This window comes from Molothrus ater, chromosome 5, assembly GCF_012460135.2.
Source record: "Molothrus ater isolate BHLD 08-10-18 breed brown headed cowbird chromosome 5, BPBGC_Mater_1.1, whole genome shotgun sequence".
Classification (NCBI taxonomy): Eukaryota; Metazoa; Chordata; class Aves; order Passeriformes; family Icteridae; genus Molothrus; species Molothrus ater.
The window spans coordinates 7,670,495-7,689,132 of NC_050482.2; the positions used below are offsets into that span (position 1 = coordinate 7,670,495).

Below are 18,638 nucleotides of genomic sequence, written 5' to 3' on the forward strand. Positions count from 1 at the left end.
ATCTGTTCTGAATTCACTGCTCTCCTCCTCCCCCACCTCATTTCACCCCATGCTCCTCTCCAGCCCTGCCTCCACTGTCACCTGCCCAGCTGACCAGGGCTCCCCAGTGTGAGCTGAGGATCTTTGTGCAGAACTGATGGCACACACCTCTTCCAGTCCTGTCCATCCCCTGCTACCTTCCCTGTCTGCTGTTGGCACAGGACTTTGCTCTTTGTGCTGAGCTGTCTGACCCTAACCCAGCAAATCCTTTGTGCCTGCACCTTCTTTCTCATGCCCAAGTCTCTCCTACTAGAACCACACCTTGGAGCATTGGCTAAATTAAAAGGAGCATTGTAGGACTTGAACCCAGGACCAAGCTTGTTACTCTCTTCTCACTCCCATTTGAAATGGAGCTATTGCAATGCTGATAATTCCAAGGATTGACAGGGAATGATTTCCAAAATTAGGTGACTCCCATCAGAAGCTTTCCTTCATGCTCTGCCTCACCTTGCATTACCTGAACAGCTGCACAGTCCTGTTAAAAACCTCCTGCATGTAATTTATGTGAAGGATAATAATGTTTAGAGACACAGCAAACTCTTTCTGTCAACTTTTGCACACATAAAGAGGGATGCAGGGTTTAAGGAACCAAGAATCATCATAATCTTGAAATTTCCCCCAACACTGCAGAATTTCAAACAATCTGGATATCTCAGTGCAGCCCCCAAAGTTTTGTTTTTGGCAGGATTTGACAGACACCACCACATACACCAAGCATGTAGTAGATTTTATTAAGCATAGCTTTGGTTCTAAGTATTCCACCCTCATTCTTGTAATACCTTTAGTTAAAAACAATTATACAAGAGCAAATACAAAAAATATTAAATTATGAAAACAAATCCATTAAGGCTCCCTTTTTTATATTTATATATATTTATATATGTACACTCAAACAAGTGCAGATATTAACAGAATGTTAAAGCCACAAAAATGCTAAAAAATTTACTACTATACTATCAAAAGCAAGAGTTTTTAAAAAAGTACAAAGTGGTAAGTGAGCAATTTTCAGATCACTGAAGGATTCGCTGGATTGCTTCAAAACCCACAGAGCTGAAGGGCAGAGCAGGAATTGCTTACGCTCACTGCAAGCAGTTTCTTACTTGAGTAGCTGCACAGGACACTTGTGGTGAGACTGACTGGCCACCCATTGAAGGGTTGCCCAATCCTGACTTCAAATCAAGCTTTTTCCTGTCAAAATTGATATGAAGGTGGCTGGGGTTCCTAGGATTAGCAGGACTCAAAGATGTTCTAACACACATGTTGATGTTCTGTTCACACAGAGAGTTAATTCCAATGAAAAACAAAAAAAAAAAAAAACCAAAAAACCACTTCATGATGTATGTACAAGAGAGTTTTCTGGCCTCCTGTGCTTCAGAAAGAGAAACTCTACTCTGAATCACAGGCTAACCTGGGGAGAAAGCAGGCTGCCTTAGCCTTGAGGGCCAGATCCAGCACAGCCACTGAAGCCAAACAGGGGGTCTTTGTCCCCCACCACTCCCAGTGCCACTGATTCAATTTCACTGTGAACGTGTGGGAGGATTGCCATGATCACCAAGGGGAAATGGCTAACACCAAATGGTCTGCTCAAACCAGAGGAAGGTTTCCTCACTCACTTCTAGACTTTTGCATACTGAGCAGAAGGTTAATGTGGAGCTGAAACCAAGAGGCAGGATGTTTGGTAGGCTGGGAACAGCTAAGATGAAGCATGAGTGGGGTGTGGAAGTCTCAGACATAGTGCATGTCTCAACACAGAATCAGTGCAAGCGTTGGAATGATGTATTGCCAGAAAAGATCTCTCTTGCCAGGAGAAAGGAAGAAGAGAGGGAAGTACCTGCAGCATTCAGGGTGCTCCTTTGTTGAGATAATACATGGAAGAGTCTTACATTTGGCCTTTGTCTTTTGTATGTCCATAATCTGAACAGTCTTAGACCATCTTCACATTTAATCTTCTAGACGACAGTCACACTGCAAGTCTAAATCAATGGCAATATGCTTATCACAATTCAATTTACCCTCAATCTGATTATGTCCTCACAAAAAAATGCCTGTATCTTTACAAATTAAAGTCTGTATCTAGGAAACATTTCTAATTGTGAGTGTATGGTCCCCAGTGCTAATCTGAAATTGTATTTAAAATGTCCAATACTTATAGGAAAGGCAAAAGGAACTATAAAAACCAAGCAAACAACCCTCCACCACACCTTTACAATACAAACATGCCACTGCTGATATTAATAAAAAGTGTTCTCAAACAGTTATGTCCAATGTAATTACAAAGTAGAAATTATTGTGTTTAGCATCCTAAGGCAAAGGCTAGGGATTAGATCCTCAGCAGGTTATGTATGAACACAGTTTCAGTGAGAGCTAGGACTGGTCTGACCAAGGAAGATCAGGGTTTCTCCCCACATTGTGAAGATACATCTGCACCCAATCACACCAGGTGAGAATCCAATTCTGTAATTCTACATGAACAATCTGTTCCCCACTCCTCATCCAGGCTTTCCTGGATAACTAGTAGTCATAAGCATGAAGGATCAGATTCTGTCATCCCTGTGCAAGCTGAGCAATATTTTATGCAATGGCAAGTCACAGGGGCAACTTGTGGAAAGGCAGAAGATGACAGACTTGGACCCAAAGTCTCAGTGGTAACAAACTTCTTTCTTGAGGCTGAATGAAGGATGGGATAAAATGAATTTCATTTTATGCCTCACTTTAGGGAAAAAAAATCCATTTCAGTAGATTTCAGTAATTGTTTTGGTCTGGTTTAAACACTTCTCTACTGCAGAAACTGCAACAAGTGTCTGCAAGCAAAGAGTAGGAACTGATGGCAGATCAGTTCCAGCAAGTGAGTTCAAACACTACCAAGTGATGTGTTAACACTGTACTCTGTTCAGCATGTCCTTGGAGGAGAAAGGCCACAACAGCAAAGTAAGCAGGATTTCAAAACATGAGAAGTAGAAGACAGATAATTTTGCTTTGAGAGGTAAATTCACAGGTAGCACTTCACAGGCCTGTACACAACAGTGTAACTTTACAGACAGAGACAAATCAGCCTCTGGAGTCTCCCTGTGAAAGGATCATCAGATTTTCATTCTTTCACAGCCCAAATTCTACATGCCAAACAGCAAGAAATGGGCCTTAAGGCTGCTTAACTTTTCACTGCTGGTGAATTTTAAGCATTCTCATCTTGCCCACACCTACCTATCCTAGTGGGGATGGGCAGCAGTAATCAGCACACCTCATATTCTCCTAGATTTAATAAAAATTCCAACTAAACACACTTTATTGTGGGATATACACAAGCTGTAGGTCTAGATGGAGGACATCTACCTGCTCAGCAAAGCTTGATATAACAGGAGGATTTTTGTTCTGATTTAAAGCAAAACATAATCTGTGTATCTCCACTAAACGAGGATCACAAGAGTTAAAGCAGTGCAACACTGAAGGAGTTTCTCTACATCCCTGGTTAAAATCTCTGAGAAAGCATGTCAGCCTGGTCCATGACACTGAACTGACAAAGACACTCCTCATGCATTGATCTCAGGACTGTATTTGGCAAGTCGATCTGTTTACGATATTGTCTTTTTAATCCACACGTGCCAGGAATTAAAAATCTCATCTTCAGTAAGTGTGAGCTGATGCTGTTATTTTGTCTCTCGAGGGGCAAATGTGAGACAACTTGCAAAAGCCTCTCCTTGCAGGAAAGCTGGAAGTCTAAGCAGGCTCTGGCTCTAGGAGTCTGGTGCTTCTGTTGCTTCCTGGACCGTCCTCCTCAAGTTGCCCTTGACTTTGACAAATTCAGGCGCATTTTCCTGCTCTTCCTGTATCTTCTGCTTCTCCAGTTCCAGCTAAAAAGGGGATCACATGTTAAAAAAAAATTTAGAAAACACATCATTGAAATACAAGACAAAAAACGAAAGGTTTCAATAACTGGCCAGGCCAAACTCTTTAAATTGCTTCCTTTCTTTGTCTCATGGAAAAGATAAAATTGCTTTTCTTTGGGAGTATCTGTTCTCATAAACAATAAATCTTTTCAAATCCTTGGCTCTAGCTTGTTCCAGATGTCCATCTTTGCCAGACAGACAAAAACTCTGCAAGCCCAGCACAAGAACAAGATGAAGCATTTTTTAAGAAATTCTTGGACATCTTCATTAAAGAAACAACAGTAATTCCCTTCTCTGGCTTTTACAACAGAACAAGGAAGAATGTGCCTCGTGGGAGAACACATGAACAGCTACTACTGAGCACACCTGCAGAACTGATTTCTGAATGTTTAGCTATGAAGTTCTGTATCTAACTTGAGCCTCTTTAAGAGTATCTGGTTTGTCTATCACAAAAAGCAATAAAACCCCAAAAATCTTCATTGGACCTTAGCCATTCATTTTTGAGAGGCCATTCACTGCCTTTTTTAACCAAGCTGGAGCTCCTGCCCATGCAGACACTTGAAATTTCCATGTGAGGAATGGAAATGCTCTGTGTGGCAAGGCTCTGCAGTGCCCACAGAATATGGATTGCTTAGCCATCCTTAGGGAAGGCAGATCAGCTGGCAAAAAGGGAGGAAAAAAACCCTTTAGAAAACTAATAAGAGTGCCTGAAATGAGCTTTTTTTTTTTCTTTTTCATCAGACCAAGGTCTCCCTTATTAATGGGGACCACGTACAGCACACCTTAATAATCTCTCCTTTGTCTCTGGCTCACTGACAAGGGACATGCCTTGTTTCTATAAATCAGAACAATGTCCCTCCATGAGTCATGTTGTCAATTAATGCCATTCCTGTGATGTTTACAAAGTCACAGCACTCTTTGCATGGGCAGGCTTTTCCTCTTCTAACAGAATTTTCTGATCTACATAATCTATGTTGGATGGCTCAGTTTCAAATGAAATCTTCCCACAAGCTGGGCCCTTAAGAGAAATAAGAAAAATGACAGGATGATACACTTAAAAATACAATAGCTTTCTCCAAAAATATTTCTAAACCTAATTAAAACAAAACAAAACAAAAAAAAACTATAATAAAACCCTAAAACCTATAATGATTGGATTACATGTAATTTTTAACAGCAATTATTTGGCTTAATTGATTTCTTTTGAGAAACACAGGAGGTACTGTTTTAAAGCATTTATTTATAGCATTAATTTATTTTAAAATTGCTCGATGCACAGTGACTTCTCTGATGAACTGTTTCACTGTAGGGATATTTCCTCTCAGGCACATGAAGTGCAGCCAGAAGCACAGAGATATTTGGCTGGTCCTGTGCCTGGCAAAAAGCTTCACCACAAGGAACTCCAACTCTACATCAGCTCCATGCACAGGGTTGGAGGACTTTTTCTTTCACTAAAAAGCATCAATGGGCTCACACATTTTAAGACAGCAAAAGATCTTTTAAAAGCTATCTAGTTTCCTACATAACCCAGGAGAATCAAATGGTTTTAATTCATGAAATGTAATTTTGATGTACTACAGCCTAACAACCATTCTTAGTGGATCATAGTTAGACTACAAAAATTGACTAAATCACCACAATTTCATTGGTTAAATAGCATCAGTGCTCCACACACATTCATTCCTGTTGGCTAGTGCAGGATGCATTTGACCAAAGGCAGACCCCATAAGCAGTTCCTATACAGTAAGTGACAACAGGTAATTAAAGAGCATCATTTGACTTATGCTAAGAGACATCTGAATTTAACCAGGGAAAGTATGCCAAAAAACTGGCTGCTGCTTTTTTCTGTCTACAAAGGGAGCCTCAGGTGAGTGGTTCAGATGCAGTTGTGTAAATGTCTGTTATTCCTCATCTTACCTGCTCCAGTTTCTGCTGCCGTTTCAGTAGTTCTATTTCCAGGTCTGACTTCTTCTTCTGTGCTTCCTCTTCTTTTTGTTGTTTAATAACCTGATCTCGTTTCCTTTTCTCCATCACCTTCTGTAGCTCTGGTTTGTTCTGAGGTGCAAGACCCCTTCAAGTTACATGGGGTGGGAGGAAAAAAAGAGATCAATTTCAATTAGCAGGAATTCACACAGCATTGCAGGCAGCTTCACTAAAATCAAGTAGTTGCCTATTTAGATACATTGGGATATAAATAAATAACAAATAAATAATAATAAATAAAAGGAAAAAACATGCAGATATTTGCCTGATTTCTAACCAGTATCCTAAACTAGAATTTAAGCCTTTAAAATATTTCCCTTTAATGTGCATGCCAGTATTTCCCCTGTATAATTCATTAACTTTCATCTTTAGCCTTCACTGTATTATCTTAATTGCAGAAGAATGGACTGAAAAAACCATCACAAATGAAGACATCATCAGAACTAGAAACAAATTTTGGACAAGAAGAATTTGCTTGGTGCCTGATAACTCTGAAGGACTGGGTTCAGACAGTCCTGTGCAGCCTAATCTGCCCACAGAAGTCTGCACTGACAAAACTAAAAACTGGTCTGTCACACTGCTCCTGGAAATCATGGATTCTCTCCTTGCCTTGAAAATGTGACAGCTTTAGCATGCCTGGTTGTGAAGCTATTTCCAGTGAGAGCTCCCAGGCTACATCACAAAGAGCTAAGACAACAAAAATCCAGAATAAAAAAGTTGCCATCTCCTTGGAGACCAGACAAAGCCTGGAGGATTCCCCCTCTGAGAAGCCTTTAGGTGCTACATGAACTGAATGTTTTGAGCCTGTTCAGCACAAATTGCTTTCCAAGCCAGCTACTCTGGAATGAGAAAGCTCACTCCTTGGGAAGATGCATGACATTATTTATACAGGCACACACATGGATACTCACTCCTACTTATTTTTGTGACTTCAGCTGTTTCTTTTATCTCTGTAACGCTGTGATGGTTTCAAAATTTGTTATAAGATTCAAAGCTCTCCCTGTTATTCAGGTATTAGCATCACTTACAGCAGAGCAGGGAGATCTGAAATTTGTCTTTGTTATTGTTGTCTTTCCTGGGAAGATGATTATGTGAAAGCATTTAGCGTTAAGTTTAACATCAACCATTTTTTATTTCAACTTTAAGAAATTCAATAACCTGAATAAGCTTTCAGAAAGCGTTTTTTACCCTTCCTACTTGCAGTACATCTGTGGTTGCCTAATTATTCATTAATATGCATATCTGACAGCATGTCCAATAAAACATTAAAATGCCATTTTATGGTGGCATCTAGGAATGACTCCATATATTATGCAACACTCTATCCCTGTAGATACCCTGACAGCAAAATCAAATATTTAGCAACACCAAATGCTGCTCCCTATTTCTCATAATAGATCTCATGGCCTGAGTGCAACAGAAGCTACAAGGCTGTGTTCATATTTTATGTTTCATGCTATTTTAATTACATTTTAGCACATAAAGCTGAAGTCAGGCAGGAAAAGCTGGAGTCATTTTTTACTACTTCTACTACTACTACTCTACTACTACTACTACTGGATTGGTGTGAGCAGAGTCAGTGGAAGCTTCCACACTGGCAATCTGGAGTCAAAACAGCCACAAACCAGAGAGCAGCTGCTAAATAACATCACTGTTGCTGCTTTTCTCACTGAGGTTGCACCATAACAAAGCAGAGGCACAGACTGGCTCAGATGTGCTGTAATAAAGGGAACCCACAGAAGCTACAAGTAAATAAACCCCTCAGTCCAGTCAGGTGGGGGTGGCAGGGCTGTAACAGAACTATAAGGTCAATCCTGTTTCCACTGTTAAGTAAAAAGGAAAAGCAACAAACTGGTGGATACTGGACTAACTGGGGTCTTGTATCCCCTCCTGGTGACTGTTCTGGTTAAATCACAAATCCTAAGGCTTTCATACAGAGCAAGCAAAGTGTGTTACAACACAAGTGAGAGCTGAGAGGGCTAAAACCTCTGGAAGGGACAGCATCAATATTCTGCAGAGCTGAGGTTTACTCCTAATAAGGAAAAAGAATTTAAGTGACGAGTGCCTTGAGGTAGAACCACCTGAATCCTTTTTTTTTTTTTCTCCCCAAAACAACTATCCTTTCTGTAAGTAAATAACTATACCAGTTCTAGACCTGACAGAGCTCACAGGGGGCATGGAGAATGACTGGACCAGTACTAACATCTTCCAACACCCATTTCTGGCTGTTCAGAGCTGATGGGTCCAAAAAGTGAAGCTGCTGATGTCAACACTGAGTCTTTGCAACAAAATAAGCAGCATGTTAAGCAGACTTCTGTAAGAGCATTGAAAGTTCTCCATACATTTGACCATTTGCTGTAACAAAGCAGAACAGAGCCTAATATCTACATTACTGAAAAGCCTCCTATCAGAGCTCCTACAGTGACACAAAGCACAGAAGACTAACCCTCCCTAAAAGATACCAATTTTTCTGCTGGTGAAAATCCTCAAAGTATTTATTTCTGCACCAATAAATAAGAATCTAAAATTACCAGCTGCAGCTAATCAAAATTACAATAAGGGAAGAGAGGGTATTGAGGTCTGCACAACTTTTCTGTGTAATAGGATATTTTCCTAGAAGAAAAGAACTCCATACTATTTTAAAGTGCTTTATGCTTTCATAAACTTGAAAGAAAAAAAAAAAAAACTAGTCTTAATTTATTGCAGGCTCCACATCCTCTAGATTAAGATCATCAGAAAACTTCAACTATTTTTCTTTCAATGACTATAAACTTCTTGGTGCCAGGAACTGACTTTGATGTTTAATCCCATTAACAAAAAATAGGACAAACACCTATTTAGGCCAGTTTCTTCCAATTCAGTTGGCATTCTGTAAAATACCTCTCCTTCATCACTAAAGAAATGCTATATTGTGTATGCAATTCATTTAGAATTAAGTCTCTAAGCCCAGCATTTGTGAGGATTTTGCTACTACATATAAAAAGACCCCTTCTCCCCTCAAAATACTACAATGCTAAAGGATTAAAAATAAAAAAAAGAGAGAGAGAGAGAATAACTGCCATAATGTGACTCTTCCTGCCAAATACACAAATCCACTTGTGCTGGAGTAGCCAAATTCATGGCTTTTTACTCTTCTTTATCAAAGTCCTAGGTAACAAAAAATCAAATTGGCTGCTACACCAGCTTTCTGCTCAAATGCACTCTGAAACACTGTTATTCCACTTCTATTTTATAGATCCCCACACTTTGCCTTTGAAAAATCCATTTTGGGTGTCTTCAATGCAACAAATCACCACTTGATATCACAGTTGATTTCTGTTGGTTTAAACAAAGCAGCATCAACAGGCTTTCTGCCTTCTCCTCCACCAGGTGATCTGGTGGCTATTTTCTTAATGTGCTTTCTAAGTGACTTCTCTGTTGCTGAAGAGATTTATTAACAGAAGTTCAGCTATTTCTGGGCCAGGTGCTTGTGTCTCTGAAGTTGATGAAATGAAGACATGGTTGTTTACATCTCTAAAAGCAATATACAGAGCAACAGCTGTGCATCCCATCCCAGAGAGGGGCAGGCAGCATTTGCAAAACATACAAAGAAACACTTGTGCAGCAGCAGAGCAGGCCCCAGACTATCACACTGCATTGTGAGACAGATCAAATAGAGAACAGTTGCATGTGAAATAAGCTACATGATTTCTCTGATTTAAGAGAAATGGCCTCATAAACTCAGTGCACTGGTGAAAGCTCACAGATTTTATCATCCCACTGTTAACAGCAAAATTTTGTCAAATACTTGATAACATTAGGAGTACAAGACAATTTACAGTGGCCAAGTAACTCATATGAAATGTAATAGAGGAGAACTGAACTGCTTCCTCTCAAAACTGACCCTCTGAGTATTTAGAAAAACAAAATGAGAAGCCTTGTAAGGCAAGCTTTTGCACTGAAACTCAAACAGAAATAAATGCCATGGTTAAGAATCAGAGTCTTTCAATTTACAAGATCTGAATCAACAAAAAGTGCCTGCTGGGTTTTGGGGACAACATCATTTTGATGAAACTAAAATTCCAATTGTGTGTTTGGGGTGGGAGAGTGGCACAAGTGATTTTTAGACTCTTACCTTTTCTGATTCATAAGCAGCTCTCTATGGAGATCTTGATGATTCCGGGATGACTTCACAGGATTAATTAATTTCTGAGGTCTAATTAATTCAGGATTGTCATCATCTATGTAGTCTGGTTCAGCCATAATCTTTCTTGGAATGGGAAATGGATCTTTGGGTTCAGTGTCCTTGTTCACAGTATCTGTAAAATGGGAAAAACTGTAGTGAATCTACATTGAAAGGCCTTTTAAAGATGTCCTAAACAACAAAGGCAGCACATTACACTGGCAACAGTCATGCTTTTGCTGGATTAGTTTTGTCTGTAGAAAGTAAAGGCTCTCAGAGAAAACAACAGTAGTATTTTTTAAATAGGCAGCAATTTTATAACAATGGCATCTCCAACAGCCTTCATGCCGTGACTTGGAGACAAGAGTTTTCCCCTTTTTGAGAAGAACTTGACAAATAATTTAGTTTAGGTGTGTGAAGACCCTTATTGATTTTAATAAGCCTATTCAGATGAAGCATTTTTGGATCAGTAGTACTGAGACCCTAAAGGCATTTTAAATGCTGTCTATATTAAATGCTGTGAATGTGTATCAAAAGCAAAGTCTCATTTTGTGCTGTCAGTGTCATGTCAGCTGTGGGGAAAATGCCTCTGTGGATAAGCAAGGCCTGAACTGTATTGAGCAAAAGCTTCCATGTGGAAGCCAGATCTGCAATTCTTGTGATGGGGACTGATTTCTGAGGGGCAAAGCTGAGGAGAAAAAAGTTAGGTGAGGTTGTTCTTTAAAGGCTGTATTCCATCCAGTGAAAATCCACAGAAATCCACTGACCTGAAGACAATGAATTCATGATTTATTTAATTTGGAAAAGCGGCACTTTCCTATCCTGCTATAGAAAACTTATCTACTCATCAAATCACAACATTTTTAATCAGCAGCTGACAAGTAAATGATGGTTTTCAAATAATTCATATGTGACCATTCATACCCCTTTCCATTAAAAAGCATTCATAAGATAACCAGCATCCAAAACAAAGCACATTCAGGGAAATTCTGTCTCTCTTTACTGTTGTGAAAACCTGCATGCAGAATTTGCAAATGTCAGTTTGATGAAATGTTGGCCCCCCAAAAATAATCTCACAGCATGTGGGTTTACAGAGATGAATCAGTGGGACATGAAAGAAAAGGCAAGAGCCTTCCATTCTCCTGACTGGCAGAACAGCTGAATGCTGCACACTGTACCCACAGAGCTAAGGGACAAACCAGAGAATCACTGGGATTTGCTGTGCTGTTTCCAGCAAAAGCTGAATATGGGCTTTAATTCAGATCCCATTGTTACCAGCCCTTCCCTCCCTGTCTTACCCCATGGGCTACAAAACCTATGTTCAGCTGCAGTTTAATCCCTGAACTGTTTTCAGGAATCTCATACTGCTGCTCAGGTCTGATCAAATCCACTTGATATGGCAGAAAGATTTTCACTTAATACTTCAGGAAATTAAAACTGGACAGTACCACCACCACCCAGCTGCAGTTGCTTGCAGGTGAGGAAGCAAAACAACATGGAAGTTTTCAGCAGATGCAAGAAGGTCATTCCAGATTTGAATGTGCCCAGCAGACCTGGTAAAGACCTTTCAGCTTCTTTTTTAGATTGGATGTTAACTGTGTTTCAGTGGTGTTATAGCTCACACACCTAATTTCTGTGGAGCAACTTCAATGAGAAACAGCTCACCAGTGTGAGCAGCTCTCAGGGTGGCTCCTTCATGGTTCTTCAAGGCAAGTTCATATAAAGAATTTTTGAATTCTGTGGCAGTGTCAGGTCTCACAGACACCTCTGAAACTACTATAAAAATTGTCCACAGTTCAAAACTATGGAAATGTATTGCTGTACATGGCAGAAACCTCTTAGTGGCACTGATCATGCAATAAGAAAACCTCTCCTGTCACCCCTTCAGAGTCCTCCTTGCTTCAATCAAGCAACCAGCTATCACCACACATGCCAAATACACAGGATCACAGGAAAACAGGTCAGAAGCAGCTTGGAAGACTTCTAATTCAGCCTCCTCCTGAGAGCAGACACAGCTATGAGATCAGAGCAGGCTGCTCAGGACATTTCCCAGTAAGACCCTGCAGATCCCCAAGGCTGCACAGCCCCTGTGGATGGCCCCTGTCACCTTTCTTCACAGTGGTTCTTCCTCACACCTACATGAACCTCTTGTTTCAGCTCCAGCCTGCTGCCTCTCGTGCTCCAGCCATGCACTCTGGTGAAGAGCCTGGGTCAATCTCCTTGGAAAGCACCTTGGAAAGGCACAGGGGGCTGCTGCTGCTCCTGCCAAACCTCTGCTCTGGCTGAGCCAGCCCAGGTCCCTCAGCCTCCACCACAGCCCATCTTGGGGGCCCCTTGGCAAAAATCACATCTCAGATCCCTCACTGCTCCATAGCATGCCATATAAAAACCAAAACCAACCCCCTCAAAAACCCTCAACACACACCACAGAGAGCCATGCTGTTACATGTTATATGTACACATACACAGAACATATGTTATATGTTTCACCAATGAAACATTTGTAGAGGTCTATTCTCTTCAGCACAGTGAGTAAACCAGCTGCAATTCTTACATAAGGACATAACATTTCCTTCTTCCTCAGTGTTCACATCCAGCTTATCACATCTAAAATAACTCAAATATTACATATCCAACCGCCACCCAAAATAAACCTTCTCTGTAAATATTTGTTTTGCTTTACTCCTCTATCAGTTCTGTTGCACTGATGGACCTCTGAGCCTTCCAGAAACAATTTATCATCAACAGCTCTCTTTTAAAGTAAATCCAAAAATAGCCTGCTGCTTCTTCAAGATAATTCTTGTTTGCTTAGGTGGAGATGAAAAACACAGAATTACTCTACAACTGTTATAAACAATGTACAATTTTCTTGACACAAGCCCCTGAAAAACAATTTGATTCAATCATTTCTCAAAGTGTGGTGCTGTAATTTGCAGCACATCGATTTGGTTTGAGCAAGCCCTTAAAGGGAAGTTTATTTATTCTTCTTTCTTCTGTCCCATCACTATTTTTAAAACATGTATTCAACTCAGAGGTCAGGAATCGTGGTTTCCCACTGTAACATGAACTCTACTAGCAGCAAACATGAATGAATAAAAACTCTCCTGGGAAGAGAAGAGTCTTTCCCTGTGTGATTAAGCTGCAAATGACTTCAACTAGGATTTCCAAACACAGCCAGCAACACAGGGCACCCAGTTCCCACTCAGTGAATTCTCTCACACCCCTGGCAAACCTCAGCCTGGCTGGTGGCCACCAACAAAGTCCTGCATAGTCACTGTGTAATATTATATGCAAACAATACAATTAAGATAAGGTGATCTCTACCCACACCCTGTCAAAGCTAACATTTACAAAGCACAGGCAAGTTGCACATAAAAAGGAAACTGAGGCACAAAGGATTCACCACTCCAAGAGCAGACAGGAACAGAGCAGTTTATCCCCAGAGTTTCATTCAGAGGTTCAGGCTCACACCAATAAACCAGTCCAGCTCGATGACAGAATCCCTTAAAAGTCCTTAAACAAGTTTAATCAATGTTCAAGCAATAACAATTAAAACATTATTAATTCCATGAGTCTCTAGTGCTCATCACCACAAAAGTCACAGCCCATAAAGCTGCTTTCAGATCATCACTAGGTGCTACAGTGGGACATTAATAATCCAAATAATCACTTAGCAGGAATATGCTGCCTGAAGAGCATCCGAGAGGCTCCTTTTAACCATCTGCTGTTCCATGATTGACTGAGAATGCACAATCCATGGCTGTGTTTCCTCACTACCTCACTCCAAATAAAGGAGATTTGGATTCAGGGGATGTTTTAGCTGAGCTTGGCTCAAGTTTAATACACCCACTAATTTGGCAGGTGCTTTCCCAGTGCATGTGCTGAATCATCTGTTACTGCACAAGCAGCACAAAAGTATTTATCTATCCTTAATTTGTTGTGCCTGAGTAACTAACACAGTCTTTGTCCACCTCTTCTTCAGTATATGTGGATTTTGATCCACAGAAAGAATAAATTGGGGATCCTGCATGGAAGAGGAATTTTAACTCCTCAAAAAACTGCAAAGCAATTTCTACGTCCCACTAGACAAAAAAAAAAATGCCCCTGTAGAAAAACTGCTTCAAGTATTCTCCCAGACAGAAGTTTAATGTTTCCAAACAAAAAGATGCTCTTGGAGTAATCAAGAAGTATTTCAGCCTTGAAGAGCCAAGACCAAGTGGTCACATACTTGCAACTCCCATTTTAATATCCTTGGAGCACAACTAAGTTCAGGGAAAACAGAAAAGCCCCTTCAAAAACTGGTCCTGCTGAAGAGAAACAACCAAAGCAGAGCATGCCAGAAGTGCAAGTCACACCTGGGGGAACAGGTCCAGCAGATACCTTTGCTTCCAATGTTATTTACTTTTTATTCTACCTACAGAGGTCAGGATTTCTTTTTTCCAGCAAAAGTCCCTTAATGGTAGTAACATTGGAAACCTGTACAAAGAGAACTACACACAGATACCAGTGTTTTTAACAGATACCTTAACAATGCCAGGTTAAGGATTCAGCAGCTGCCAGAGTTGTTGTTACAAAAGGGCTCCCATGGCTTCCACAGGAGAAAGAAATTCACAAAAAACCAAAATCAAACAAAAATCAAACAAAAAACAAACAAACAAAAAAACCAACAACAAAAAAAAAAAAAAAAAAAAAAAAAAACCAAAAAAAAAACAAAAAAAAAAAAAAAAAAAAAAAAACCAAACAAAAAAACCCCAACCAAACAAAAAAACCCCAACCCTCTCATGTTTATATGGCATTCAGGGAATTGCATTTATTTTCTATCTGATATTTTTCATACCAGAAATCACCCTCTACATATGGAATCTGAATATAAAAATTCCTGTGAGACACCATATATTTATATTATTACACATATATATGGCATTTTCACCCTTCAAATGATTCCTGCAATTATTTCCAGCTGTGAAAGCAGAGGTAGAGTTGAGGCCCCTTAAAAAGCAGATAAATAAATGCCTAAAAATACCAATGGACATGAAAATAATAGACTATACTAGATCCAAAAGTTACATTAAGACTAAATTCACATGATTTCCTTTTTACCTTAATAAATTCTTGAACTAATATCTTCCACAGGAGCACTAGCTCAAACATTGAATACCTCCTGAAGATTTTATTCTTGAAAAAGCTTTAACATCTGTTCTGGGCTGTACTGTAAACCATCAAACACCTTGTTTTAAGACTTACATTTTTAGCTTTTTAAACTACCGTGCAGACTTGCAGTTTGCTACAAGTACCCCAAAGGCATTCTTTGGGAAAAAAATTTAAAAAATCTTGTTTTACTCTCCCCCTTCCAATTTCAAGAGGAATTGAAATAAAAATTCTTCAGCATGTTTCTGCTCAGATGTTACATGACCGAGCACCACCTTGCATCAGCCAGTTTGGGTAGAAAGCAAAAAGAGCAGCTTAAATGCAGAGTGTGCTTTGCAGGCAGCACCTCAGCACTGTTTGCACATGAAAGCCCACACTGCTATCTCCTTTATCTGTATGCTCTCAGTGCAGTAAGAGGCACTCGACTAGAGAGATTTACTTGATTAATCCTTGATTATAGATATCATTAATAAGTTCCCACAGTTCGCCTTTTAATTCAAAGGAAGAGTTCCTGAAAACAGAATACAAAATACTCTTCCCCAGCCAAGATGCTCAAGCCAGACACCAACAAAGGAATTTGACTCTTGCTCATAATGTCTTTTGTGGCTGAAAGGGAGGATGGAGTTTGGGCCATGGCAAAACACAGCTACACTGCCTGAGGAGGGAGAGGGGAGGACCAGAGAGGTCCTGGTGGCTGCAATTCCTCCCAGCCCCTCGTTCTTTGTTCAAAAAGGCTGCCACTTGCCAGTGGAAGATCTGAAGAGTAGTGCCTTCACCTGCCTCAAAATCAAACACATTCAGGGCAGCATGTACCTGGGATTGCCCACTGAGTACTATCTTGCCACCAGGTTACTTCCTACATTACTGTTCTTCAAAATTCCCATCATGGAGCTTCTAAACCCTTTAGCAGGCATCTGGCCTTTGTTTACAGCTCCACACATGAAAGAGAAGAGCATCTTAGAAACTACCATGTGATTCTGCAAGGCCAATCTCGCCGCTTCTTGTTGTGCACTTCAAAATCTCACATCCCATGCCATGCCAGGACAGTTTAACTCACAGCACTCCCCTGACACGAGGTTATCACGGCTTCATTAGTTCCACAGCTGCCAAAAGACTGGCAGACCACATAGAATTCTCTCAGGAACAAGGCTCACTTGATTAGGGCAGCCCAAAGCAATCTCAGTGATGTCAAGGATATGGAAAGAAGCAGCGCTTGCTGGCTCCTGAAGCTGTTCCTGTTGTCACTTTAGACGATATTAAAATGACCTAACCCACTCAAAATCTGAAGGAAATCCAGTTAACACTCATTTTCTTCCCTTAAGTACTGCTGAGAGTAACATCAACAAAGCAAAGATAAAACATCCAATAAATGAGAAACCAGAAGAAAGAGGGTCATTTTAAAGATGTTTGCATTGGCACTGACACCTAAAGGAAGGCAGAGTGCAAGATCTGGGGCAGCGTTACAATTCTCTCAAATGCAAAGAGCTGCTCATGGCTCTTATTCAATTTAAACAGCACCAGGCAATCTCTGTTCCAGGGCTTTGAAGCTCAGTCAAGTCTTGGGTGTGGAGGGAACAGCCTTGACCCCCAGAGAGGCCAAGGCCTGGAGAGCAGTGCTGGTGAGGACAAACCAGCTCCCTCCTCTTGGTCCATAGTTTACTTGGGAAAGAGATGCAAGAAGACACAAACAGCCTTAAGAATGGACTCACACCTACCACTAAAAACCCCAATGGGAAGAATTTGTATTAATCCTAAAGAAATTTTCCTTAGGCTGCAAGATCTGCAAGGAAGAATTCAAGAAAGAAATGAAACTATTTAGACCTGATCCTTTCAGCTGGTTTGAAAGCCTCTGCCATTGGCTTTCAAACCAGCTGAAAGGATCAGCTCTGAATAGTTGCATTTCTTTCTTTCTTGTTTGGTTAAAACACTCAGAGGTGTCACTGCAGCTGTGTAATGAGAGGCAGGAGACAGAAAGAAAGAAAGAAAGTGCCTGTCTCCTCCTGCTGCAAGAAGAGGTCTGCACACAAGGTGCTTTAAGAATACTGAGAGAGAAAAAGATGGAGACCTGCCAAAAGGTCCCCTTTTTGTCAGACACAGGCAAAACTCAGATGTTGACTTCCACTGCAAAAAACTGCTTAATCTAATTTGTGATACAGGCAGTAGAAAAGACAGACACAGGATGAAGAGCAGCACACTGAACAGCACTCATCTTCCCTAAATCATCATCTGTGATCCACCCAGTGTGATACCACAGTTCCAGTCTGGGACTAACCACAGTTAACACACACGGTGCATCTTACATCATTTGTCTTTCCTAAATTCCCTGCGTATTCCTTAAAGACTTTATATTCCCCATACTCACTTTGCTCAGGATCTTGTGATTATCTAAATCCCAAGACAGGGCTGGGGGGAGTGGAAAGCCATTCTGATGGAGACCCAGTGGTTTGGACACCTCTCATCCAAAAGGCCCTAAGTGACTACAGTGCTTTTGCCCTGCAGAGCAATAGCATGTCATGCACAGCCTGCTGTCCTCTCCTCTATGCCAGTCCTTTGGAAGGAATAAATCATGACTGACAAAGGTATACAACTGAATATACACAACTAACTTCCACCAAAACACTACACAGGTAATTATAGCACAGTAACATGATTTTCAGGAGATGATAATTGAAATTATGCCTCTTAGGAAAGGCACTCAGCAGCACAGTTTGCCACTAGATTAATCCCCAAAGGTAACAAGCAATTTATTTATACATGGGTCAACAGTGATTCACATGCAATTCTGGAATGACACATTTTTAAAATAGATTTTAAAAGCAGAAAAGCAAATAAGATCAGTTTATACTCCCTGCAGCAACAGTGCACCATCAGTGCTGCAGACCCATCAGTGTGGACCACTAAATTAAAAATCAGGGCAAATTTGTTTGAATCAAATTTTCCTACACTGAAACAAGGGATGCTGCATGAAAACTGAGCCTTGATTTAAAATCAGGAGTCCGAAGAGCGAGGGGAGAGTTTCTTCAGGGCTTCACTGAAGCAAATGTTAAGAACTATCAAACAGTGGCACCCAGTGGTAAAGGACTTCCTGCAAATTGGAACATGAGAGAAAACCTTGGGAGGGAGAAGGGGGAAGACTGACCCATATCCATGTTTATATACACAAATGCTGAACTGAAAGAGCAAACATACTGAATCCCCCACAATTTCAGCAGGAAGTCTTACTTCTAAGCCATTCTATTTCTGCAAACATCAACACTAGAGAATAGTGATTATTCAAATACAAAAGGCTTAACATTAAACAGGTATTTCTGAGGGAGAGGGGGAAATCCAGAGCAGCCAGCAGCCTCTTATCATTTGGGAGACTGCAAACATTTCAAATATCTGACTTGAGATACCTAAAAGGAGACTGGTGAACCACAAAA

General features: G+C 40.5%; 1 protein-coding gene across 3 annotated transcripts in view; it reads right to left on the minus strand.

The window, feature by feature from the left end:
* Positions 1 to 745: 745 nt before the first annotated feature.
* The window catches only part of FAM107B (family with sequence similarity 107 member B), a 60,014-nt gene continuing 42,121 nt past the window's right edge, over positions 746 to 18,638 (minus strand). For all 3 annotated transcript variants that reach the window (XM_036401583.2, XM_036401581.1, XM_036401582.2), the window contains 3 exons: positions 10,021 to 10,204; positions 5,841 to 5,994; positions 746 to 3,887 (listed from right to left, as the gene is read on the minus strand). In XM_036401583.2, coding sequence (XP_036257476.1) covers positions 3,771 to 3,887; positions 5,841 to 5,994; positions 10,021 to 10,148 — 399 coding nt within the window. In that variant the 5' untranslated portion in view covers positions 10,149 to 10,204 and the 3' untranslated portion in view covers positions 746 to 3,770. The remainder of the gene's footprint in view (positions 3,888 to 5,840; positions 5,995 to 10,020; positions 10,205 to 18,638) is intronic.